This window comes from Thamnophis elegans, chromosome 4, assembly GCF_009769535.1.
Source record: "Thamnophis elegans isolate rThaEle1 chromosome 4, rThaEle1.pri, whole genome shotgun sequence".
In the NCBI taxonomy this organism is placed as follows: Eukaryota; Metazoa; Chordata; class Lepidosauria; order Squamata; family Colubridae; genus Thamnophis; species Thamnophis elegans.
The window spans coordinates 59,279,744-59,306,485 of NC_045544.1; the positions used below are offsets into that span (position 1 = coordinate 59,279,744).

Here is a 26,742-nt window from a genome sequence, read left to right on the forward strand (position 1 = left end):
ACACATGGATTTCTTCCCCAACCCCATTGGAAACTAGGCGGCTGCCAAAGAGAAGGGAGAGCGCAACACGTGGGCTTCTCCCAATTCTCCACTCTGGCAAAGGAAGTGGGTGGGTGGTGCAAGCCTGTTGCAGATAGGTGGGGCGAGCGAGTGGCGACTGGGCAAGCAGGGGGAGTGAGCATGGGGGAGCAGGCCAGGGGAGAGAGCGTTCTGGTATGGGGCCTCCGGAAGCTCAGGTAGGGGAAGGCACACTAAATTTCATGAAGCGGTACCCGCGTACCAGTGTGTACCGGCTGAAACCCACCCCTGGAAGAGAATGATATGCATCATGTGTTTGTGTACGATGGGACAAGGATAGGGAATTAGAGATGGCTGCTGTTATCAAAACAACCTATTTAGCTCAGCATGGAAAACTGTTTGGAATTTTTTAGTGTAAACCATGGAAACACTTTGATTGTCATGATGCATCAAAATCATCGAGAGACAGTCATATGGATATAGGTTTATTTCATTTATATGAATGGATGGATGGATGATAGATCAATATAGTTGATAGATAGATATATAGATAGACAGACAGACAGACAGACAGAGATGATAGATATACCTAGATACAGATAGATAGATAAATGATAGATCAGAGAGAGAACTGATATACAATGTTTTAAATGAAATTGAGAAGTCATCAATCGGAACCAGCAGTCTAACTACTGTCTGCAGTGTTTATCTTCTTCAGCAGTTAATCATTAAGAAAAATAAGCCATGTTTAGAGCACCAAGGCCAGGGGGGGGGAGCAACGTAGGGTTCCCCCCTCAGTTATCCTGCTCTCAATTCTTCCACTCCAACATTCAACTTTACTTTTATTGAGCCTTAATAGCTTGTGGGTTAAGCAACGGATGGGCAGAGGGGCATCATTGGTGGGCAGTGCTTAGGACAGAAAATCAATCTGGACCACCCTTACATCTAAATTGCACAACTGAATGTGTGGAGAAGAATTTTGGGCAGGGAGAGTAAATTATATAGTAAAAAGCAGAATAAGAGAAGACGATAAAAATTAAATAGTCATTGCCAGTTATGGTCATCACATTGTGGCTTCATCCATCATTATTTCTCATTAAACATGGATTTGTCCCCCCCGCCAAAATAATACACTTATTAATAGTGTACTTACGGCACTGTGGAACATCACAATATTCCCAGACTGTTTTTTCATCTGTTGTATAGCACCAAGGACCGTTTGTATCACCATCAGGATTTCTGCAGTACTATAAAGAAATAAAGTAATACTGTATTTTCCCTGAAAATAAGACCCAACTAGAAAATAAACCCTAGCATGATTTTTAGGATGCTTGTAATATAAGTCCCTACCCCCCAAAAATAAGTCAGTTAACATTATCAGCCAAATGGATGCATTTTGGATTGTATTTTCCCCAAAATAAGATCTAACTGGAAAATAAGCTCTAAGGTGTACTTTGGAGCAAAAATTAATATGACCCATCTTATATTCTTCTTGTTACAACTTTGTTTTATTTTCATTTTCATTTTACAATCACTTGTATACTGTGCGATTAAACACAACTCATCTTATATTCCACCATAGGAAACCAACATAACACTTCATCCTCCATACACCCTTTCTTCTCCCCCTCCAACTTTCATTTCTCCCCTCCAACATTCCCCTCTTCTACTTCCCCTCCCCCTCTAACATGCCTCTCTCCCCTTTCCCCCATCTCACCCTCCTTACATTCCCCTCTCACTCCCTCTCTACTCCTCCCTCTTCTTTCCCTCTACTCCTTACTTCGGTGTATTTCTACTATTCATTAATCTATTCGATTTGTATTTTATACTAACATTAAAAGAAAAAAAAGGAAGAAAAAAAAAGAAAATAAAAGGAAAAGAGAAAAAAAAAGAAAAAAGGAGCAACAGTATACAGGTGCATTCTTATTGTTTTGAAAATTGAAACTATGTTTCCCCCCTCCCCCCTCCCCCCTGTAATCCCCCCTCCCTACCCCCCTTTGACTTCCCAGATCCCATACCCGGTATAGCTTTTTATCCAACACAATCTAGAATATAATAAAACCAAGTAAGTTAAAAATTAAAAGATAAAAAAAAGAAGAAAATAAAAAAAAACAAAAAAAAATGAGAAAAATCAATAAATTCTTTTCATTGAACTCAGCTTCCCATCATTATTAAGACTTAAACAATGTACATCATTCCTGATCACAATTAATTAATTACTTGCAGGATTTCAAACTCTATTGAAACCAAATAAATTATCCAAATAGAGTTCTACTCTAGCTATGGACCTTATCTCTTTATCTAAATATCTGTCTATTTCCAAACCTTTAATTTGTCCCTTTTATACCTCCTTCTCTATAAAGCAATTTAAACACCTCTCAAATTCTTCTCTCGGTTTCTTTTTCTAACTATTCGTCCTGCCTCTACCCGTGTCCATATACATACATATACACATATATATGTACATACACACACATATACATACACATAGATATATTTTATCTTCATCCATACTCCTCTCATATTTGCTCCGCCTTCCTGCAAACTCCCCGGGTATATCCTTCCAGTCATTATATTCAAGTAACAGTTTATACAAAAATCAGTTTACTTTCTGTCTCAAAGTAAGCTCTAATTCAACCTTCACTACCCTCCCATCTACACCACACCTCCCAACTCCATTCAACCTGAACCCCAATCCAGGAACACCACAGTTTCCGCCCTCCTCACCCTGGAAAATAAGTCATCAACAGCTTATATAAAAATTCAGAGTTATCCACCAAATCTTTTTTAAGTCCCATACAAAATATCTTCCAAGGAGAACAGCATCAGTTCTTTCAACCTTAATGTCTCTTCATCGATGTACAACTAAACCAATTTTATGCAAAACAAAAGTCACAAAGTATTGTTCAAATTGAAAATAAGGCAAATATTTTAAATCAGTTGATTTGATATAATTTCCTTGCAAAAAAATTATATCATTTTTATGCTATTTAATATAGCAAGATGTTTACTTTCACTGTTATAATGGTTTCATGAATATCTCCTTATTCAATGGCTGGTGTTCATAAATGTTGCTGCGATCCGCTTTATTTTCAATTCGTCTGGGAACACGGCTGGATCCTTGTTTGATCTTCTGCTTTTCCGGAAGGGGAAAGCGATACTTTCTGTCTTGTAATGGTGTATTTTGTTGTTTCTCTTCTCCTTCTCTTTGTTTTTCCTCAAGTCCAGGTGATTCAAGGTGTCCCGCCTTTAGGATCTCATAATAAAAATCTCGGGCTTCCCAAACAGAGCTTAGGTGATATTTTTGATCATCAAATGTAACTATAATACCAGATGGCACATCCCATCTATACTGTATCTGACGGTTTCTGAGTTCTTTAGTTAGAAAAGCATAGTCTCTCCTAGCTCTCAACATTTGAAGTGGTATTGCTTTAAAAACAGTCAAGTCCTGTCCATCAATTCGCGGCCTGGTATTATAAAACTCTTGTAATATCGCCTTTCTGGATTCTCTTGTAGCAAAATATATAATTATATCTCTCGGAAGCTGTCTCTGTTTTGCTGCCCATGAATTCTGGCGGTAAATTTTTTGAATCTGCCCATCAAAGTTGAGTCCCGGACTTCCCACCAAACGACTGAAAGCTTCTGAAAAAGTCTGTTTCAAGTTCTCCTGTTGCTTTTCACGTAGTCCCCTAACTCTTAAAGCCAGCTCCATCTTTTTATAATTTGTCATAACCAGTTGTTTTTCTGCATTTTCAACTTCCTGTTGTAACACCTCAATTTTAGGTATCAGGTTAGAATTAGTTTGCTCCAAGAGTTCCAGCTTATCTTCAATTCCAGCAACATAGTCTGTCATCACAGTCATAACTCCCATGACATCCTCTCTTGTTTGGGCAATCTTAGCATCAAGCTTGCCATATAAATCTGTAACAAATTGCTTCATCTCCTCTCTATAGACCCATCTTATATTCTTGTCACCCAACTGAACATAAACTTGTCCAATAAAATTGTTATTATTACAGTTGGTCATGCAGTCAGCCAGATGTTTAGGTAGAATTTGACAATTTTATCTGCTTATCAAGACTGGTGGTATGTAGCAGATATTTTGCGATTGTATACAAGGTGCCTATTATTATTGGTGCTATCTTTGCTTTCTTTTCCAATAGTCCTTCTACTTCTATTTTCAGGTCTTTGTATTTTGTGATTTTTCTCCAGCTCTTTCTCTTCTCTTCTCCTGTCTTCATCTTATGTCCACTATTCAGACTATGTCCACTATTCAGACACTATTTTTTTGTCTTTCTTATTGACAATTGTTAAATCAAGGGTCTAATTCTTGTGGCCAATGGTACTTACATTTTTCTCCAGTCCTGACGTTGGGTGAGTTTCTGGTGTGAAAGAAGTTTGTCCATGTGATTGCCATTCTTGGCAGGGCTTACCACTCACTGTGGTTTCAATATGCCCACGATAGTCTCTGCCACTTCCAACCCTGCAGTCTTTAAAGAGAGAAAAGAATGAATTAGAACTTGCTATTATATAGGATACAGGGTTTATTTCACCACAGGCTGAATAGCCCTTTATGAGAAATTCTGGGAACTGCCATTGTATGTGAGGGAACAGGCCTGAGGGCTAACACTTATTAATTTTACTAGTAGCTGTCAGTTTGTTGCAGAAAAATCAAATCCAGAAATCACACACATGAATTCAACTGGATTCATTAACTTCTTTATATACATAATAACAGATGAATAAATGTACAATACCAATAGTAGATTCTTTCAACGTGGTAGAAGTTACAAGCAGAACACAAGCAGGAGAGAACAGTTAGTCTCATTTCAGAGTTCAGAGCAGACAGAGATCAGTCTTGTTTCAGTTTAAATTCTCAGCACAGACTCAGATCTGTTTAAGCTCCCATTGGCTGACTTAGTTGCTATGCCTACTCATTGGCTGACCTTGTTACCATGTCTCTCCCAGTCATGAATATTCTAGCAATAGCGGTGGTCATGATATAAGAACATTTGAGGTATCTGAAGGGCAAATGTTTCATATTGCAAGAAGTGAAGCCCAGATTACTTCTGAAAGTTTTAATTTCTAACATTTTCTGGACTGTAGCCACAAAGGGCATTAAGAACATTTCAACATACATGTGGTGGATGCTGAATTTAAAGTGAAAGTGTTCAAATTTTCCAGGTCTATCTGATAGGTTTATAGCAGTGGTGGGATTCAAAAAATTGTATTACCAGTTGGCTTGATAGGCGTGGCATGGTTTGGTGGGTGTGGCTTGATGGTCATTGAAGGGGAAGGATACTGTAAAATCTCCATTCCCTCCCCACTCCAGGGGAAGGTCACTGCAAAAATCCCATTTCCTCCTGATCAGCCGGGAGTCAGGAGACAGAGAATAGATGGGGGCAAGTCTGGCGGGGCCAGTGAGGGTGGTATTCACCAGTACTCCAAAATAATTTCCGCTACTGGTTCTCCAGAACTGGTCAGAACCTGCTGAATATTACTGTTGGTTTATAGGAATGGATAATCTGAGGAAAGGGGGGGGGGTGAATACTTTTAAAATCTCAGAAATAAGAATTAAGAATCACCTGAGGTTTATGAATAGAAACCAGAGGTGGGTTGCTGCCAGCATTAGTGCCAGTTCGGTGTACGAGCTGTTTTGAGCATGTACGCTCACTTCACTTGTGCGTGTGCCAGATACGTGCTCCCCACGCGTATTTATTTACAATAAATGCAATAAAAATTTCTCTGCGCATATGCAGAAATAAAAAACAAGATGGAAGAACCGGTTTGGGGGCGTGGCAGTCCGAACCGGTAGGAACCCACCACTGATGAAGACAGAAGGAATAGATGAAATAAAGCAAAACAGGTTGAAATAAAGTAGGAAAGAAGGAAGACTCAGAACAATTTTAGTGGCGATTTCAAGAGTGATGAGATTGTAAGCCCAAAAAGACTTTACAGAGAAAAGATGATAGATAGATAGATAGATAGATAGATAGATAGATAGATAGATAGATAGATAGATAGATAGATAGATATAGGCAGGCAGGCAGGCAGGCAGGCAGGCAGACAGACAGACAGACAGACAGATGATAGAGATCAGTGGGTCTCAATCTTTTGGTACATGTAGCAAAGTGGAATTTCAAAATAGCCTCAGCAGGACTATCAATGTAAAAGCAATCAATGAAATATTGTGCTGCACAGATGGAATGAACGACTAGTACAATAGTGGAATGTCTATTTCAACAAATTTCCTTCTCAAAAAAAAAAGTCTTTTTATTTTTGCTCTGATAGCTCTACGTTTCCTTGACAGAATCCTTAGTGGGACTTCAATATGAAACTTGAGCATCAATGTTATACATGATGACTCAAAAGGCTGACCATGAAGGTCAATAAAACTTACATTCAAGTAAATAAATGAAGTAGTGAAATCTAAGCCTTCGTCCTATATCCATTTGTCTTGAAATAAATCTCTCAGATGAGTTTAATTATCTAATTGTGACTGAAAATTCATTAGAAATGGAATATGACTTCTATTGAGTGTACACAAAGTCTTAACAAAGTTTAGGAAGAAAAGGTTCATATTAAGAATAAAGTATAGAGATATGTATTGGTGTTGGTAAAATTCCCAAAGCTCAAGGTTCCAAAATCCTTTAAAAAATCAAAATTAAATGAGGGGAGAGGAGAGGTAGGAAATAGCTTCCTCAGAAAAAGAACCCAAGTCCTAATCATCTGCTCCTCTGCTCTTAGGCACGAATTTTTCAGAAATAATTATTTGAAAAATTAATAGAACACAATAGAAAGAACAATGAACTTGGCTATGGACTGCGAATGGCTTCTTAAAAACCTCATAGTTTGAGCTGGAGTTATCTCCAGCCACTAAGTCATTCTTTCCTGCATTTAAAACAATGGCATTCACAGGTCAACAATGGTTTTTGCCTGGTTGCTTGTTCTAGAAGAAGAGAAGTCATACCAATGTCTAGTGTCAATGTGTACGAAGGTTTCGGTTTAGCACATTTTTGCAGATTGCAGTACTCCCACCTTGTTTCAGGATCAGTAGTATAACACCAGGGTGCTTTGCCACCGTCTGGGTTTCGGCAATAGTTCCTCGTCAAGCCCCTATTAATAAATGCATAAAGTGGATTAAATCTTATGTTATAGAGCAGAGATGGGCAAATTGGTAATAGAAGTACATCATGAATATTTCTTGGTGAGAATATCCATAGACAAAGGATAAATGATAAAGACCATACATTTAGAAGAGCATCTCTCATCGTAGAACAATACAGTTCTACAGGTTCTGGTTGTTTGCCATCTAATACATATTTATATCTTTATAATAGTTATATTAAATATTTGTGTTAATTGAAGGGGGAAAAAAATTCCTATCCAATTTTCAAATAAAACTGCCAACAAATCTACATGTTCTGATAAATGGGAAGCTTCCTCTTTGTCCCATATTGTTTTCTTCTTTCCTAAGTATTATCAAACCCATGTTTATTGTTCAGTTGCTCAGTCATGACCTATTCTTTGTGACCCCATGGACCTTAATATGCCAGCCCCGCCTGTCCTCTACTCTCTCCCCAGGTTTGCCCAAATTCATGTTCATTGCATTGATGACACTATCTAATCGTCTCATCCTCTGCCGACCCATTCTTCTTCTGCCTTCAATGTTTTCGAACATCAGGGTCTTTTCCAATGAGTCCTTTCTTCTCATTTGATGGCTAAAGTATTTGATCTTTGTGTTTGATCATCATTTTCTCCTCTTCCTCCTCCTCCTCTTCCTCCTCCTCTTCCTCCTCCTACTTGTCATTGGATGGTGGCGATTATGTTGGCGATCCTATTTTTATCAACAGCCGCATGAAAAAGTGCTGCTGAGTTTTGTCCAAACCAGTCCCTTAGATTTTACTATTCAACCCAAAGTGAAGTGCAAGGACAAACAAGAGCACTTCTTCCTCTTTGCAAATAGGGCTTAAGTATGCTGAGATGCCAGTTGCCCAAGTACATAGCATGATTGCTCATGGAAAGGATCTCTACTAGATCTCTCCACATGAAGATCAGCTACATACTGAGATCAGTGTCATAACCTAGAGAGAGGAGAGATTGCTCACTGCTCCTGTTGTGTATGATCCAAAAAAGATTATTATTTATCCAGGGGAATTTTGACATTTAATGGCCAGCACACACAACAGATAATGAAAACTTCATGAAACCTACGCATCTGGGAATGCAGATGGTGTCTTAGAGTGACGATGAGGCCGCATAGAAATCCATGCTTGGCATTTCTTCCCTGTGATAGTCACTGCAGTAGTACCCCGATAACTTGAGCCGTTGTCATTATAGCAATCATCACCCTGTTGAGGTACTTGTTGAGGTTCCTGTTGAGGTACTTGGGGGGATATTTGGGGAGGAACAACAGGGACAGCAGCTACATTAAAGAAAAAAAAGTAGAAATAAAAACAATTTGTGGGAAATCATAGTATCTTCTTTGTTGCCAAAGGCTTTATAACCAATCTTATCAACGTTCCATTCTCACATAATTGTATAGTAATAACAGTTCAAATCTTCCTATTTTTCTTTAGTGATTGATGATTTTGATGACAATATGTTATGTATTTATTTGTTAATACAGAGTACATTCTGTTTTACAAGTGTGTAGTAATTCCAAGCCACTATCCAAAATATTTTAACCAGGAGAAAGTTCTTCTCACTCTCTTCTTAATAGCTGAGCTCCAGACTGCATTTCTAAAATTAGAAGACTTCTATCTACATTTTGAATAGATCCTGTTATTTTCTGTAAATAAGCACTAATATGAAATAGTTATATTAAGCATGTCTTTAAAACATGCTATACATAAATCATATTGAATTTACTCAACTTGCCAAGTCTATTTCTATTGTTATAATCTCAATTTTATTTCAGTTTTGCTTTAAAGTTCAAAATTTTATTTACTTCACCCCTTTCTCAGTTACACAAATATAAATATTCTTACCAGTAACTGTGATGACATCATCACATTTAGCAATGTTGCAGTATTGCCATCGTGTATTTGGGTCAGATGTATAGCACCAAGGCTTAGTCTCTCCATTAGGGTTTCGACAATAGTTTTCTTCCAAACCTCTGAAATAAAATGTGCATAAAAGCAAGAGGGGAACAAGAGAGAGGTAAACATTACTAGAACAAGTCTGGGTTAGTAGCTTGAAAACAGGTATCGAAAAAAGCAAAATTCTCCATTAAGTTTCAGATTCTAATTTGATTCTGCACCCATTTTAATGCAATGGCTGGGTTCATAACAAGGATTTTTCGATGAGAGTTTGTTAAGGAAGCCATAGGGGGCTGATGTTCCATATATAATCTGTTATTTGTTAGAAATTTGTCCACAGTGGCTCCTCCTCTATGGAACATCCTCCCTTTGGAGATTAGAAGGGCTAGGTTCCTGTGCTGAGGCACTGAATGTTTCCTGGCTGTATTGCTATCTGGTCATTGATTATGATGAGCATTTATAGAATTGAATAGATTAATGAATGACTAACGATACACCATGATTGAAAGATGCATGCATCAAATTAAGCCAAAAATAAATAAGTAAGCCATGTTGGAGCTTGTCTCAATATGGAAGTATCCACTATTTGAAAGATGGCCTATGTCCCTTGACACTCTCCTATGTATATCTTGCATGCTTCCTTCCTTGAAAATGGGGATTAGGATAAAAATCAGAGTACAGACTTAGGTTACATTTCTCCACATGAAATTTGAGCACTAACTTCTTAGACCAAGCCTTCCCCAAATTAAGGACAGGGTGAAGCCTTCTTTTAGATAAACTTAATCCCTGACTATATGAACACATCCATGTAGGGTATTTTTTAGCAACAGCATTGAAATAGTCTGTAACTAACTCCTTCCATCATTTTGTGGGTGGAAGAGAAAGGGAGATTCCCTGAGATTTCTTAGTGGTTTTCCACCCAAGTACTAACCAGATCAATCCCACTTAGCCTTTATGTAATATACCACATATAAATGAATTCAGCTTCAATACTCATAATAATCAGCTGGCACCAGCAGGAAGCCTTCAATTTGAGGAAAGCCAATTCATTTTTTAAGATGCCTAATACAAGTTGCATGCAACTTAGCAGATGTGATAGCCTGAGGTAACATGAACCTGAGACTGAATTTCAAACAGAATTCCTGTTTGAAACTTGTTTAACTCACATGCCCTCTCCTGGATTTTCAGAAAGTGAGAGAAAAGTCATGGATCCAACAGAACCGTGGTGGTGCAATGGTTAGAATGCAATATTGCAGGCTAATTCTGCCCACTGCCAGTAGTTTGATTATGGCTGGTTCAAGATAGACTCAACCTTCTATCCTTGCAAGGTCAGTAAAAGGAGGACCCAGATTGCTGTGAGAAATATGCTGACTTTGTAAATCATTTAGAGAGGGCTGTAAAGCACTGTGAAGCGGTATGTAAGCTATTGCTATCTCGGAAGCAAAATAACCGAACTTGTGTTTGTTTCTGGGTGCCTCGCTTTTTTCTTTACCGTAACAACACGATGATGACAGAGCTGTTCAACATACTTGCATGGGTAGTTTTCTGGAGTTCTTCCATGGGTATGAGGTTCTTGGGATGCCCATGATTGACAGGTTTTTCCTGATTCGGTCACTCCTACATTTCCTCGATAATCTTCTCCATTTCCCACAAGACATTGTTGGCCCGTAATAGCTGGTGGAGATGTAGCTATATCGGCAAAGGTAATGTAAAATAAATCAGCACCATCAGAATCTGTATGCTAAAAATGGCACAGCCCTGGCAGTCCACAGATGTGAAAATCCAAAAAAGATACTGCATATAAAAAAATATATAGTCCTCCTTTAGTGACTGCCTCATTTAGTGACCATTTGCAATTACTACTATGATTAAAAAAATAACTATGTACAATCCTTGCATTTATGACCTTTGCAGGCCTGTAAAGTAAAAGAAAGCTGAAGTAAGATCATAAGCACAGGCGCAGTTCACTTAGCAACCACCTAATCTACCACTTTCTGCCAACCTAGCAGTTCAAAAGCATGTAAAAATGCAAGTAGAAAAATAGGAACCACCTTTGGTGGGAAGGTAACAACGTTCTGTGTACCTTTGGCGTTTAGTCATGCCGGCCACATGACCATGGAGAAGTCTTTGGATAGCACTGGCTCTTTGGTTTTGAAATGGAGATGAGCACCGCCCCCTAGAGTCGGGAACGACTAGCGCATATGTGTGAGGGGAACCTTTACCTTTACTTAACCTATCACTAACAACAGTTGTAATAGCTAATTTTTTTAATATTTATTTATAAATATATTTATTTTTTTATATTTATAAATATAAATAAATAAATAAATATTTAAAAGTGAGACTTTTAAATACAACCACAATTACTCCTTGCACATGCTAGTTTTTTCTCTTTTTCTTTCTTTTTTCGTTTCTGTTATAATTTTGCACCAGTGAGGTTAAAACCAATTTCGTTGTATTTAAGTACAATGATAATACATATTCTACTTATACTTATACTTAAATGAGGACTACCTGTATCACACTTCTGACTTTAATAATACAGATATATAGAATATATATACTATATAGACAAATAGAATATCTAGGCTATTGATGCTTTGAAAGAGTGACTTTTAAGAGGATAGCCTATATATTCTATTTGGGTATATTTTTTACATTTATAAAAGAGAGATCACAGAATAATAAATTGCACCGAATTGGAATGTATGGATTGTGGCAAATAATAATGATGTTCAAATTACATGTTACATTGTAATGCATGATAGTATAGCTATTAATAGCCAGCTATTACATTGAATATTCAATAATTGTTTACCTGTTGTCAAAATATTTATTATTAAATTAATATTTCACTTGAACTAAGCTACAATCCTGGTGATTTGATGGTGAGTGAGAAAAAAAAATAACCCACCTCTGGTCTTTGCTATAAATCTGCTTGGGAGCTTATTTTTATTTTCCAAATTATATTCTTCCCCCTCCCCCCTCAGCAGCATTAATGATGCCTTTTTAGAATCTGTGTGGTTGAGTTTGCCCAGTTATGTGAGGCTTGGCACTATGCTTACCCATTTGAAAAAGCTACAACCAATTTTATAAGATTAAAAGGAATCATCCAAACTCTTCTAATTGAATTAAAACATTGTTTTCTGTATAGAATTGTTACTATATTGCGACTATTGCTGGTCAGTAATTACATAAATGATACTTACCGCACCGTGGAATGCTACAGAATTCCCAGCGTTTCGTCAGGAGGGAAGTGAAACACCAAGGCCGTTGCTCACCATCTGGATTACGGCAGTAATTTGATATCAGATTCTTTTCTGGAAATCTGAATATTGGATGAAAAAGTAGAAATGTTTGCCTACCATCTCTTGACAGGTTGGGATTGAACCGAATGGTGTTTCAATGTTGACAGAATGGTGCTTACCCAAGATAATACCTGTATTTCCATTCCACGCTACCAAATGCTATAATCTCAAATTTTTTCCCGTTAATCTCTTCTGGTAGTTCAGAGCAGGGGTTTCCAACCTTGGCAACTTTAAGACTTGTGGACTTCAACTCCCAGAATTCCTCAGCCAGCACTGACTGAGGAATTTTGGGAGTTGAAGTCCACAAGTCGTAATATTGGCAAGGTTGGAGACCCTTTGGTTCAGAGGATACACAGAACAGATTTGATGTGTGGGAAATAAAGGCAGAGGAGGAAAAGGAAAACTCCCTTTGATAACCAGAATTTCCTTTGGATGTAGCCCAGTACAGGTAGCCTTCGACTTAACAACAGTTCATTTAGTGCCCATTCAAAGTTACAATAGGATTGAAAAAAGTGAGTTATGACTGTTTTTCACACTTATGACCATTGAAGCATCCACATGGTAATGTGACCAAAATTCTGATGCTTGGGAACCGACTCATATTGATGATGGTTGATGGTTGCAGTGCCCTAAGGTCACTTGATCACCTTCTGTGATCTTCTGACAAGCAAATTCAATGGGGAATCCAGATTCACTTAACAACCAATTACCTCCACTAGGCCAATAAGATCCCATAGATTAGGCCTCCTCCGAATTCCATCGGCCGGCCAATGTCGGCTGGCAACTACCCGGAGGAGAGCCTTCTCTGTGGCTGCTCCGACCCTCTGGAACGAACTCCCCGTGGAGATTCGTACCCTCACCACCCTCCAGACCTTCCCCGTAGCCCTTAAAACCTGGCTGTCCCGACAGGCCTGGGGCTAGAGACCTCAACCCCACTCGAATAGTATGACTGTTTTAATGATGTATTGTTTTTATGTTTGTAACTTGTTTGTCCCCCCTCCCCCTGAATTGTGAGCCGCCCTGAGTCCCCCCAGGGAAAAGGGTGGCATACAAATAAAGAAATTACAAAGCAATTACAATTACAATTACAACCGTGTTACTAACATAACAACTTCAGTGTTTCACTTAACAACTGTGGCAAGACAAGTCATAAAATGGGGCAAAACTCACTTAACAAATGTTTCACTTAGCAACAGAAATTTTGGGCTCAATTATGGTCATAAGTTGAGGGCTACCTATGTCACCCCAGAAAATTATGTAAGGCTAGTATGATTGAATGCATTGATTATAATGTGTTAAAAGGGACAATGACTTTTTTTTTTTAATTTATTTTTATTTAAATGTTACAGTTAAATAGATAAAAAGAAATACAAACTATTGCTGGTGAAAATTCATGGCATATTACGTGTCTCTGAAGGAACAAAGATGGCACAATGGTGGGATTGGCAGTTAGAAAGTAAATTCCGGCTGGCAAAATCTCTCTGGAAAAGGGAAACGTCATGAAATCACCCTCTTCTACTCCAGACAACCGCTACTCATAAGTAATTCAATTTGATCTGATAAGCCACTGTAGATGTCATCGTCTGGAATGCTCTCTTCCGTGGGAAATGGCCATCACTGATGCTGCTCCTGACGGCTTGAAGCCCATGTTTGCAAATGACGGTTGTATATAGAGTTTCAATATCCATGATAGCTAAGATAGTGTTGCCAAGAAGATTGCCAAAGAGTTTCAGTTTTCTTAGGAAGATTGTGGTGTCTCTTATGTAGACGGTGCTGGTAGTATAAGGTTTAAGTTCATAAATTCAGATATTGCAGCTATTAAGGTTCCAAGCTTGAAATAATGGGATTATCTGAATTGTTTGATCTGTGTATTTTAAGAAGAAAGAACTCCTGGAGTGTTTTCTCTATAGAAGCGGTCTTTTATGTCCTTAGGAGTTTATTTCATAAGGCTACATACTGTAGTTCTTTCTGATATGTTGCTGTGGGATCTGAGAGTAGAAGTTAGTAAAATTTAGCATTGCAAATGTGCTTTTCAGCTTTCTTAATATGATCAACCGCATTATTGCATGGGGAAGGTTGGGGGGTCGGCATGATCTCTACTTATGAATCCTCCTTGGAGAACACATTGGTGGATCCAACAGTGTTGGACAATGATGGCTGCATATCTATGTCCTACTTCTTATTCATGAGAGTATTGTTTAAGTTTCAAGCAACAACAAAAAAAAGTTTCAAAGGTTGTACCGTTGCTTCAGTTCCAAAAAAATCTTTTCTGCACTTCTTTGAGTCAGATACAATTCTTGGGGATCTGATGATACTTTGATGTAGTTTTCATGGATTGAGGTATCATCGCACACTGAACTGGTCTTCTCCAAAAATAGGGAGGACCCGTCCAGATCATATGCAGACTCCCGAGAAACCCGTTCAGGGCAGGAGGCTCCAGCACCAGCCAGCAGAGCCCGCCACTCCGAAGCCTCCTCTCCGGCTGCAGGGCAAGGCGTCACTAGGTCTTCTTTCATTTTTTGCAATGGTGGCTGTTTCATGAATCGATTCTCAGTATCTTGGTTTGGAGCTGGCGATGATGAAGGTGTCATAGAATTTTCACACAGGGATGAAAACATCTCCATCTTTTCTGAGGTCTCTAATACTCCCTTTGGATCTTGGCTTCTATTTTCTGTGATCTTAAATTCATGCAATCTCTTGTTCTCTGGAGGGGAAGTGAAAGGCTCAATTATTGGGAAAACCAGGTCTATAAGTGGCTCTGCTGTATCCAGTTCTTTCCTTGGGAGAGCACCAGAAGCGTTAATGAGGCCAGCTTCTGTGCTGTTAAATGTCTCTTCTCTGTGCAAGTTTGGTTGACTCCCACTATCATTCTCTTTCTTTTCCAAGGTTGAAAATGAGGTGGTGTCATTCACCTTGAAGGCTCGCATGTTAGTTATTAAAGCGGTAACCCTTTCCTCACCAAAGACTCTGATGGGAAAGATTTGGAAGGAGGCTAAAAATGCCTTCATCTTGAATAACATCTGAGGTATGGTGGACTGTTTGAAAGACAGAAGGATCCGCTTCCAATTTGGGGCCTCAGGTAACCACTCCACAGCACGGAGATCAATCATGCCCCTGTGACAGTGAAGAAGCTGGCTTAGGGAATTTAATATCGCACTTCTGGAATTCCAACGTCCATAATTAAGTCTGTTCAAATGGATTCTAAAAGCAATCCTTTGTGTTTGTAGCAAGCGATGTGATTGTTGTGATTGAGGGAGGGATTCTTTCCTGATTTCTTCTTTTTTGATACCTTTTCCTCTCGATACCTTGTCTGGGGGGGGACTGTTTTTTTGAGAGGGCTGTCTCCTTTTATCTGTCTCTTTAACTGTTTTTCTGGCTCTTTGTTCTATTTCCTTTCCCTTATCCTGCGAGTGGGAGTTAATCAAATCTTCTGCCTGAGCTTTAGTGGGAGTTCTTGGGGCCCGATATTGCATTTGAAGAAAAACAGCTAAGTCTTTTTTCAGTGACTCTACATCATGTTGGATGGCAATTAATTGTTCAAATATTGAAACCACCGTTTGCGCTGTGAGAAGGCATTGCTTTGCCATAAACTCGGTTGAATTTTCCCAGGGTAAACTCTCCATACTCTGAATTAACTTAGACTCAATAAAGGAAGTTGTTGGGCTAGTTGTTTGTGATAAAATCTGGCAGACATTTTGTTCCCCCTCCACCCGATTGGAGAAGTCTAGTAAATGCTGATTTGCCATATCTTTTTGCCAGTCCTGTTACAATCTCTCCAGATTGTTGGGGCTGGGGGGGGTAGTTTTACTTACAGATCTCTTGCCAACAAAGAGCTCCTCAATTCGTGGTTGTTTTGCTGTCTTCACTGAAGGAAGAGATCCTGGGCTGGTGCCATGGCGTTTCTTTCTTTTTCTCATGCTTATTTAATTCTTAGGCAGCAACAAAAGTTTTTGTTTGTATTATGTTCTGCACTGTTATCTCCATCAAAAAATGTTAATTAGATAAAAAAGAATCGGGTAGGAGTACTAAAAATTGATAAAATAAAATAAAACCGGGCGGCATTACTGCAAACACGCTCCAGCTGCACCGGCTGCCAGGAAGGCTCGACCGGGACAATGACTTTTATTGTGGCATCACACCTAGGGTCTTGACTTTCTTTAACCACCTGCCCTCTGACTTGATATCTCTGCATGTCAAATTACATTATTTCTGTTCAGATTACATCGTTAAGCTAAAAAAAAGGTGGGGGGAAGCAACCAAAGACTTATTTGTTAGATGCCAAAGCCTTTAGTGCTGATACGGATGAAAAATACTACTTTCAGTCACCCTAATGAAAGTAGAAGTCTTTCCAGTGAACCATATGGGCTCCTTAATATATTACATTAAAAATAAAGTATGTTGTTATTTTTATTTCCAAGGAATCAGTTACCTGAAATTATTTGTTTCCCACACACACTTTGACGTTTCCTCATATGTGGCTAATAAGGACCCATGAGTGAAACTGAGGCTTGTAGACTTACTTGGAAGGAATGTATCCATGAGTGTGAGGCTCTTGAGAAGCCCATGCCTGGCAGGTGAGCCCAGATTCTGTTGTGGAAACTTTGCCTCGATAGTTTTCCCCACTGCAGTGCATACACTGCTCTGTAAGGATAAATACCCGAGAGTGAAGAAGTTTTATCCTATTAGATTATTCCCCCCCCCCACCTCCTCCTCTACATTGTAGGAATCATGATGTCCAAGTCTTCTGCTGTCTGAAATGGGATCTGTTATCCTAGATTGCTCAGCCATCACATTTTTCATTTTATAAGGAATCTAGAATGGTGAGGACTAGTTCTTGAAATTGCTTTGAGTTAACTCTAAACAAAAATTACAAATTAATATTTTCATTTTGTCTTCATAGATCTTAATTTACACTATATCATTGAGGGCTGTATCGGGGTTATGTTTGACCTTGGGGGTAGCGGGTGGGCATCGCCAGCTTGACATCACTTGTGTTGGGAGTGCCTGTGGTGGCCTGAGCACTTTGCCAGTGAAAACGGAGCTCGGGAGGACAGTCCTCCAGAGCTCTGTTTTCACTGGTAGATGCACCACGGGCCAATCCTTTGCTGTTTCCAGGGTGACCCTGCAGGCCAGATTTAAGCACCCTGTGGGCTGAATCTTTCTTGCAGGCCTTGAGATTGACACCCCTGGTGTAAATGTGTGATGGTGAATTCATCAGGTTGGAAACCAAGAAGTTGCGAGCTCTAGTCCCATATTAGGTACAAAGCCAACTGCGTGAACTTGAATCAGTCCTTCTCTCTCATTCAAAAATGAGAGCAAACCACTTCTGAAAAACCTTGACAAGAAAACTGCAGGGACTGCTCCCAGCAGTCTCCAAGACAGCAGACAGACACACACACACACAAGACACACACACACAAAATTATTCTAGGCCTTACACGTAAACAATATGGGCTGATATGCTATTTTTTTCTGGTAATTTATTTATTAGTTTATTTTTTCATGCGCTAAATCTCAAGGGACCATGATAATCTTTAACCCCTTGCAGCCATAGCATGATGATTTGCCAAATCCTTAAAATGATATTACAATAGGACAAATAGGGAGCTTTTATCCAGTGTATTACAAACTTTATATGACACTGTTCACAGAATTTCTCACTTTGCTCAATGGTTTGCAAACTTTTGCATAAGTCTGGCATTTGTGTAGACATGCATTGGTGTAAATGGACCAAATGGTTCCTAGAGGGAATTTATTGTAATAAAGTTCATCCATCATACCATACTTTTGCCTTTAAAAAAACGGAGACATTTACAAACAAAAGAATATCAAATTATTGACTAGTAATAGCTTACATATAACAATAACTTTTAAATATAATAACATTTGTACCATCCTAGATTTGCAAATGTTTCAACTTCTATTAGTTGTAAATGTTTTGAAATAATTATTATCAAACTATTTCTATTTATGAAATGCTATTGTTAGAGAAGTTTCACATTTCTTGGGAATAAATCTACTGCTATTTAATATAACCTGTTCCATATCATGAAACATACATAGGTTAATTATATGTAAGTAATTATCATTCCACTTCAATATTATTATAATTATGTTCACATTTTATTTTATTTGAAATAGAAAATAAACATTTTCTATTAATAAAAAAGAATGAAATTATCATAAAAAAGAATGAAATAACATCATGTCTATTTGGCATTTAATTGGAAAAGTATTCAATTATTGGTTGTTAAATAAATATTCTTATAGTTGAATAAGAAAGTGCTTCTGCAATGTCTTTTTCTAAATATCGTACATCGCAGGTAAGAAAAATAGGTTTTCTACCTATATATTGAAAAGTACAATACTTTGCATTCAAAATTTCCTTGAGGAACTAAAATTCCAGTGTGTGCAATTCTACCTTCGCATTCAGGTATGTTGCAAGAATCATATCTGGTTTCAGGATTTGTTGTATAGCACCAGGGACCATTACCATCGTGATCTGGATTTCTGCAGTAGTTTTCTTCTAATGAAGCATTGGGATAAAGAGAAGGGGTATAACTAATAAAAACAAAAGAAAAGACTATTGTTACAGAAGTCATACTTTGCCATGATCCTTGCAGGTAAGCAAGCAGAAGATTGCAGCATGACTAACAGTTGTTGAATTGTGCTACACGTTTCCTACAAAAATTCAGGTCAAATCAAATGAGGACTTCCGGTGGGCGGGGGCCTGACAGGGATTGTTGTCTTTAACAGCTCCGGAATCTTGGCTGCATTAAACTGTCTAAACAGCATCCATCTACTGTTTGGCAGTTTGATGACCTCTTCTTCGGGCTTAGAAGAAGAAGGCGAGGAAGCTATGTTTGGGCAGTCCTCCAACTAACCCCCCCAGAGCATAAATCTGGGAAGGGAGTGGGAGACGCCCGGTTGCATAGCATTTCTCCGCATCAAGAATCTCTTCTGCTTCTTGTTACAAAACGAAGGCATTCGCCCACCCTCAGCATAAAGACTGATTTATTATTGATCTCAAAATGGGCAGAACTGATACTCGTGAACTCCCAATTGTATATATAAATCTTTAACTTCATCTTTTTAAAGAATTCCTTCTGACAATTTACTTGCTAGAAAGACACACAAAATGGCGCCGAACAGCTTTGTAGGAGGGGTCAGGCTTTGATGACTTCTTTACGGAGCTCAGAACATTTAAAGATCAAGAAGTGATTTATTACCAAACTAAATAGTAATTGCTGGATAATCGGCTTGCCTGGACTTACTAATTGGGTAGATAAGGTTAAACCTGGAATGGCTTCTAAGCAGCAAAAGTTTTCCCCCCCTATTGTGTCGAAAAGTGCAGGAAGCTCACCTGCCCCCACCACTAAATTACAGTCACTACTCCCCCCCCCCACTTCTGCAGGGGAGCCTCTGACGTGAGAAATTTTGCAAAAAGAATTAGCTGAAGCTTTAAAAAATCATACAGCTGCGATGGAAATTAAAATTAAAGAAGAGATATCTGCTGCTCACAAACATTTGTCAGAAGAGCTTATGACCTGGAACCAGGAAATTAGAGACGATATTCTGGTGGCTTTTAATTGCCTATCTGGCTACGTCTCGGGAATTGAAGAAAGATTAGAAGATCTTAGTGATTCTAATATTAATCTGGTAATGAAAATGGATGTGGTTCAACAAAAGGTTGGTGATGCAGAAAATGAAATGTTGCAGTATAGACAGATCGAATTTGCCTTAAGGATAAGAGGCCTTCAAGAGAAAAATCAAGAAAATTTGAAGCAGATTTTCTCAAAAGCCTTTGATCAATTGATGGGAAGGCCAGGAGGGAATTTCGAATGGCAAATTGAAAAGATTTATCGTGTCAACTCCTGGCTTGCCAGTCAAAAGCAACTACCAAGAGACATTGTGGTGTACTTTGCTACGAGGGATATGAGGAACACGATATTGCAAGAGTCTTACAAAACTAAGCTTCAAATTGGGGGTCAGGAGGTGACTGTTTTGAAGGAAATACCACCTAAAATGCTGAGATCGAGAAAAGACTATGCCTTTTTAGTTGATGAGCTCAAAAATCATCAGCTACAGTTCAGATGGGAGGCCCCAGTCGGACTTGCACTCACCTATCAGGGGCAAAGATACCATCTTAACTCAGTATGGAAGGCTCGAGATTTTTACAATAATATATTGAAGGCTGGACATCCCCCCTTCCTGGACCCAGAGAAAGACAACAAGGAGAGGATAAACAGCAAGCTACTGAAGGATCAACAAGGTTGGATCCACTTCCTCTCTCAGAGTTACAAGGAGCCAAGGAATAAAGACAAACCTGCGTGATCACCAGGCGAATGGAACAAGAATTAAAAAAGCAACAAGCCTCATAACAAACACATGCTACCGTTCAAGAAGCTACAGGTCTTAATTTAGAAGCAGTGGGTGCAGCCAGGCTGAAAATTAAATTTCAGGATTTCCAGATGGCTCTTTAAAAGTTTCAGGGAGCCAAAGATGACAACTAAATTCTTAACCTGGAACGTTAATGGTTTAAATTCCCCACAGAAAAGGAAGAAAATAAATCATTATCTGAAACAATTCAAGAACGACATAATTTGCCTGCAAGAGACTCATATTAGATCTACTGATCAAAAATACTTGATTAATACAAGACTTGGACAACACTTTATAGCTTCTGCTCCGGAGAAGAAAAATGGTATAGTTATTTACTTAAGAAAGGACATGAAAGCCAAATTAATTGAAGCAGACTCCCAGGGAAGATATATTGCAATAGATCTGGTAATAGAAGGGAAAAGGATACTTCTATTGGGTATATATGCTCCCGATCAACAACAAGGTAATTTTATAAAATGCATCATGCTAAGTTAGTACATTGGGACTATAGATCCTGTATATTACTGGGCAACTGGAATGGCATTATGGATACCAAGAAAGATAAGAAGGCTGCTCGGCAAAATATTCAAATATTCAAATAGGCCTCCTCCGTATTCCATCGGCCAGCCAGTGCCGGCTGGCAACTACAAGGAGGAGGGCCTTCTCAGTAGTAGCCCCGACCCTTTGGAACGAGCTCCCCGTGGAGATTCGTACCCTCTCCACCGTCCAGGCCTTCCGCACAGCCCTTAAGAACTGGCTAGCCCGTCAGGCCTGGGGACAAGGATAGCCGCCCCTCCCGAATGATGAATGTATGTTGCTTATTACTTTTATTATATGTGTCTACGTTATTGTTTGTATTCCCCCTCCCTGATTTTATGTGAGCCGCCCTGAGTCCCCTCAGGGAAAAGGGCGGCCTACAAATGTTAATAAACAAACAAACAAACAAACAAACAAATGCGAGCGAAACTACCTAAGTCCTTTTTTGACATGATAGATGATTTTGAATTGAGAGATATCTGGCAAGAAAGGAACTCAGAAGAATACGACTTCACTTTTTTTTCTGACAGACACCAATCCTTTTCTAGGATCGACTTTATACTAACAACCAATGATTTGCTTTCTAGGGTAAAGAAGACGAAGATATGTTCCAGAGTCTTATCAGATCATAATCCGGTTTGGATGGAGTTGGGATTTGGGATGCAAGCAAGAAGGACTTGGAGATTAAATGAAAATTTATTTAGATATGAGAAAAATATTAACGAATGTAAAAAATTATTAAGAGAATACTTTGTTTTTAATATGAATAAGGGTACATCTATGGAAATGGTATGGGATGCAAGTAAAGTGTATATGAGAGGAGTTCTGATAAATTTAAATAGACTACATAGATGTAAACAGGGGGGAAAGAGAATTAAACTTGAAGAAGAAATTAGAAAGAGAGAGCAGGAGTTAATTCTAAAACCAGGAGACAAAAAGATTAAAGAAGCAATTACCTTATTAAGAGGGCAATTTAATATGCTGATGTCAGACCAGGTAGCCACTAATTTGCTATATGCAAAACATAACACTTTCTGTAATGCAAATAAAGCTGGCAGATGGTTAGCATATCTGATTAGGAAAGAACAGAAATCTCGTAATATATCGAAATTACATTATAAGGGGAAGGAAGTGCATCAAGAGGATGAGATCCAAAAGGCCTTTCATGAATTTTTCACAGGATTGTATATGAAAGATAAAATACAAGGTTTAGATATATATAGATAGATACCTGGATAAAGAAAAAATACCTATAGTTAAAGACGAGCAGAGGGAGAGATTGAACCAACCAATAACCTCGGGGGAAATTCTCCAGGTAATCAAATAGCTAAAGGTAGGGAAAAAGTAAAAAAGTAATATTTTTAAAAGCTTGTTTTTTAAAATTTTCAATAAAAAAAGAATGCAAAAATACAACTTTAATCAATTTAAATAAATAGCCAAAGCTAAAAAAAAAAAAAAAATCAGGTCAAATCATTCTAAGTTCATATGGCTATAGAAAATCGAAGGCTGTTTTGCTGAGATGGGAAAAGGCCATACTTGGGATTATGAGGACTGTTGTCGGTCCATTTCTGGCATACGACACCATTCCGTGTTTTTGACTCCATTCCTCTGTAGTCCACTCCAATTCCAATTCTGCATTCCAAGAGATATACTGAAATAAATGTGGTTATAAAAAATTGCTATTGTTATCACAGAGCACCTTTCCACCAAAGAAAAATAATTGCTTACAGATGAAACTCCACCTGATGTGATCAAGTTGAACATTTTAATATGTGGCCTTCATGTTCAGTTGAATTGGAGGATCACAACCTGAGATCATGAAATTGCAAGACTTGGATTACAAGCAAACGTTTAACAAACTTACCGGTAGTCAAAAAGGTAAAGATTCTCTCAAGCTGAGCTTGATTTTAGGAACCACATGGCTACAACATGGAAAAAGTATGTCATTTCCTTCTTCTGCTTTTTTTAAAAAAAATCTAGATTGCAATCCTGAGATTTTTCTGGTGGTTTCCCATCTAAATGCTAGTCCTGATGCTGGTTGGCTTTTTTCAGCTTTGCCAAGGTCAGTTAGGTTCTACCTTTAACTATGGTCTCAAAATTATTACCAGGTGGTTATTTTAATTATGATAGTTCAGGGGGAATGCAATGCAAAATCGGTGACTAGAGAATAATTATATTAAACCCATTTTAATGATAATTCAACATAAATGTAAATAAAACCAAATTTTGGTTATGTTTTTTAATGCTCTGATTTCCTGATGCTCATTCTCTGAGCACAGAATAGAAATATGAGCTGAGGGAAAAATGAGTGATTATCCAAATGCAATTAAGGGATGCTTTAATTGTAACATTGGTGACTACCTCAAGTTCTCTTTCCAAGGGCAAATACAGTAAAGGACATATAGGATGTCATGAAAAACAAAGATATAGAGCAGGGATGTCAAACTCAATTTCATTGAGGGCCGCATCAATGGTTGACGTTGGGGGCACGGGTGGGTGTGGCTGACTGGGTGGATGTGGTCAACTTGGTGGTTGTGGCCAACTCGGTGGACGTGGCCAGGTTGACGCCACTCTCCAAACTGCTGACATGTTTCCTCTTCACACTGGGTAGATGGGCTGACACCACATTGGCCTGATCTTTCTTCTTCACACTGGGTAGACTGGGCCAAAGCCAAATTACTCAAATATTATATATAAATGGAGTGGGGGGACCCTTTCATTAATTCATTAGTTCATTGAGTACCAGTAATAACCCCTAAAGCAAAAAAAAAGTTATCCATAACAATAAGAAAGCTTCAATCTTTGGCAAAAAAAACAAAACTGGCTACACAGCTAACCTTAAAAATCATTACAAAACCTCATGCTGCCAGATAAAGGCAGAATGCACCAATTACCATTGCAAACAGGAGGAAGGGCTGTTACATTCGAAATCCACCCGAGCCTTCTGTAAATGCCAAACCAAGATTCAAAAACCATTCCACCCCTAAAAGGGCCTAACAGGAAAAACTGTAATGAGGAAGCCTTAAGGCCAATCTCTTCAACATGTTCTTCAGTTCAATCTTTGCCATCAGCAATGGCTTTTGCCCCTCATTTCCTAGTCATACAACAACACATTGCAACAATCTGCTACATATTGATTTTACAGTAGATAAAGTTAAAATGGCACTATGCAACCTAAAGCCATTTCTATCTATTGCCCTAATGGATTATGTGCCTATGTTAGGAATATAATCTAATGGTTGGGTTGGCAATATATAAATCATGTAACAATGTTGTACCTGTTTCTTTAAATCATACTGTAAAATGTGATTAGTTGCTGTTTTCCTCAATCGGCCATAAGAGGGAGCCAGAACGACTGTTAGCTGCTGTTAGATGCTGGGCTGATCTGATCTGATTTGGAAGCTGGCTGTTAGAAAGTGCCGTGAGTTATTGTAAGTTTTGCAACTGCTAGCAAACTTTGAGTACTGAACTGATTATATGATACTGGACTATGTCATTTGGATTATCCCTTAACTGAAAGACATTAATGACTGATTGTCTTATCCGTTTATGACTTGGACTGTTTGATGGACTCTGATACCTCTATTTCCACGAAAATAAAAGCCTATTTAAACTGCAGTGTCTCTGTATGCTGGTTTGTGTGTTCTCCAACACAACTTTAACAACGCTTCTCTGAACGTACTCGCTCTCCCAACGGGGAGCTTACCTAAGAGCCTACTTCTTGAAAAAGCTTTCAAGTGCCCTAGCTGAACCTCTAAGCACAATCTATGAGGTTTCAGAACCATCTCCTTGCCAAACCTATGGTCATTAGCCATAGTCACACCTTTCTTCAAAGAAGGAGACCTAGCCTTATGCCACCAGGATCGAAATTTTGGGCTTGGACAACCTGGAACTATGCTGCCTACTGTCTAACCTAAGCATAGTATACAAAATTGTCTGCTACAATGTACTACCTATCAACAACTACTTCAGCTTCAATCTTAATAATACACAGACAAACAATAGATACAAACTCAAGTTTAACTGCTCCGTATTAGATTGCAGAAAATATGATTTCTGCAACAGAATGGTCAATGCCTGGAATGCTCTGCCTGACTCCATTGTAACGTCCTCTAACCCCCACAGCTCCAACCTTAAACTGCTTACCGTGGACCTCACCGATTCCTAAGAGGTCCATAAAGGGGGCATACATAAGCACACCAGCGTGCCTTCCGTCTCAGTCCTAGTGTCCCCATTTATTTGTACTCATTTCCCTTGTTCATGTCCATGTTTATACTTATACCTGTTATCTTGTACATGTTTGACGAACTAAATAAAATAAAATAAAATACATTTTAAACTCAGAATCCCGAACTCAAAACTACATGAAAGCTTTCATTCAAATTATATCAGGTGTGTCAAACTCAATTTCATTGAGGGCTGCATCAGGAATGTGGTTGATCTCGGGGAGGGGGGCAATTAGGTGGGTGTGGCCAGCTTGAAGCCACTCCACTAACTGCTGGCTTTTTCCTCTCTGCACTGGGTAGACCAGGCTGAAGCTACGCTAGCTTGATCTTTCATCTTGGCTTAGGTAAACTGGTCCAAAGCTACGTTGGTCTGATCTCTCCTCTTCTCACTGGGTAGACTAGGCCAAACCACACTGTCCCAATTGTTCCTCTTCGCATTGGATGACCAGGACGTCCCCGTAGGCTGGATCCAACCACATCGTGCACTGGATCCAGCCTTGAGTTTGACACCCATGTTATATAGAATGGGACCTTCAATTTTAATCAAGGGGACCATTTCCTGCTCTGTTGAAGCCTCCTATGCCCCTTGAAACTACTTCATGGAGTATCCCAATCTCATGAAATAGTATTGGACTAGGCGGGTGTTTGTGTGAGAGAGACAATGAAAAAGAGGGGGCATACAACACCATTTTGTTGGCACTCAGATATCATTGAAGAAAACTACAGGTAGTCCTCAACTTATGACCACAATGCATTTTGCTAAGCGAGAAATTTGTGAGAGATGAGTCTTGCCCCATTTTATGACTTTTCTGACCATTTTTGTTAAGTGAATCACTGCAGTTGTTACATTGGTGACATGGTTGTTAAGTAAATCTGGCTTCCCCATTAAATTTGCTGATCAGAAGGTCGCAAAGAATGATCACATGACCCCAGGACACTGCAGCCATCATAAAGCACTAAGAATCCAAATGTAAATCACATGACCATGGAGATGCTGCAACAGTCATAAGTGTGAAAAATGGCAAGTCACTTTTTTCAGTGCCATTTTAATTTCAAATGGTCACTAAATGAACTGTTGCAAGTTGAGGACTATCTGTACATGTGGATCAGTCAGAAACCCCATCAACATGTTGCATTCACCCATTATGATCTTGTAATGCTTTCTGCTTTTACCAAGTTACGTGGGCTATTGATTGGTAAATTTTACAGGGCTGCTGATTGGTTTATATT

General features: G+C 38.7%; 1 protein-coding gene across 2 annotated transcripts in view; it reads right to left on the minus strand.

Moving 5' to 3' along the window:
* LOC116508200 (plasminogen-like) overlaps positions 1-26,742 on the minus strand; it is a 48,377-nt gene that overhangs the window by 14,433 nt on the left and 7,202 nt on the right. For both annotated transcript variants that reach the window (XM_032216730.1, XM_032216729.1), the window contains 10 exons: positions 22,823-22,937; positions 18,789-18,928; positions 16,888-17,008; positions 12,269-12,387; positions 10,589-10,748; positions 9,009-9,136; positions 8,233-8,443; positions 6,989-7,134; positions 4,369-4,508; positions 1,172-1,265 (listed from right to left, as the gene is read on the minus strand). In XM_032216730.1, coding sequence (XP_032072621.1) covers positions 1,172-1,265; positions 4,369-4,508; positions 6,989-7,134; positions 8,233-8,443; positions 9,009-9,136; positions 10,589-10,748; positions 12,269-12,387; positions 16,888-17,008; positions 18,789-18,928; positions 22,823-22,937 — 1,374 coding nt within the window. The remainder of the gene's footprint in view (positions 1-1,171; positions 1,266-4,368; positions 4,509-6,988; positions 7,135-8,232; positions 8,444-9,008; positions 9,137-10,588; positions 10,749-12,268; positions 12,388-16,887; positions 17,009-18,788; positions 18,929-22,822; positions 22,938-26,742) is intronic.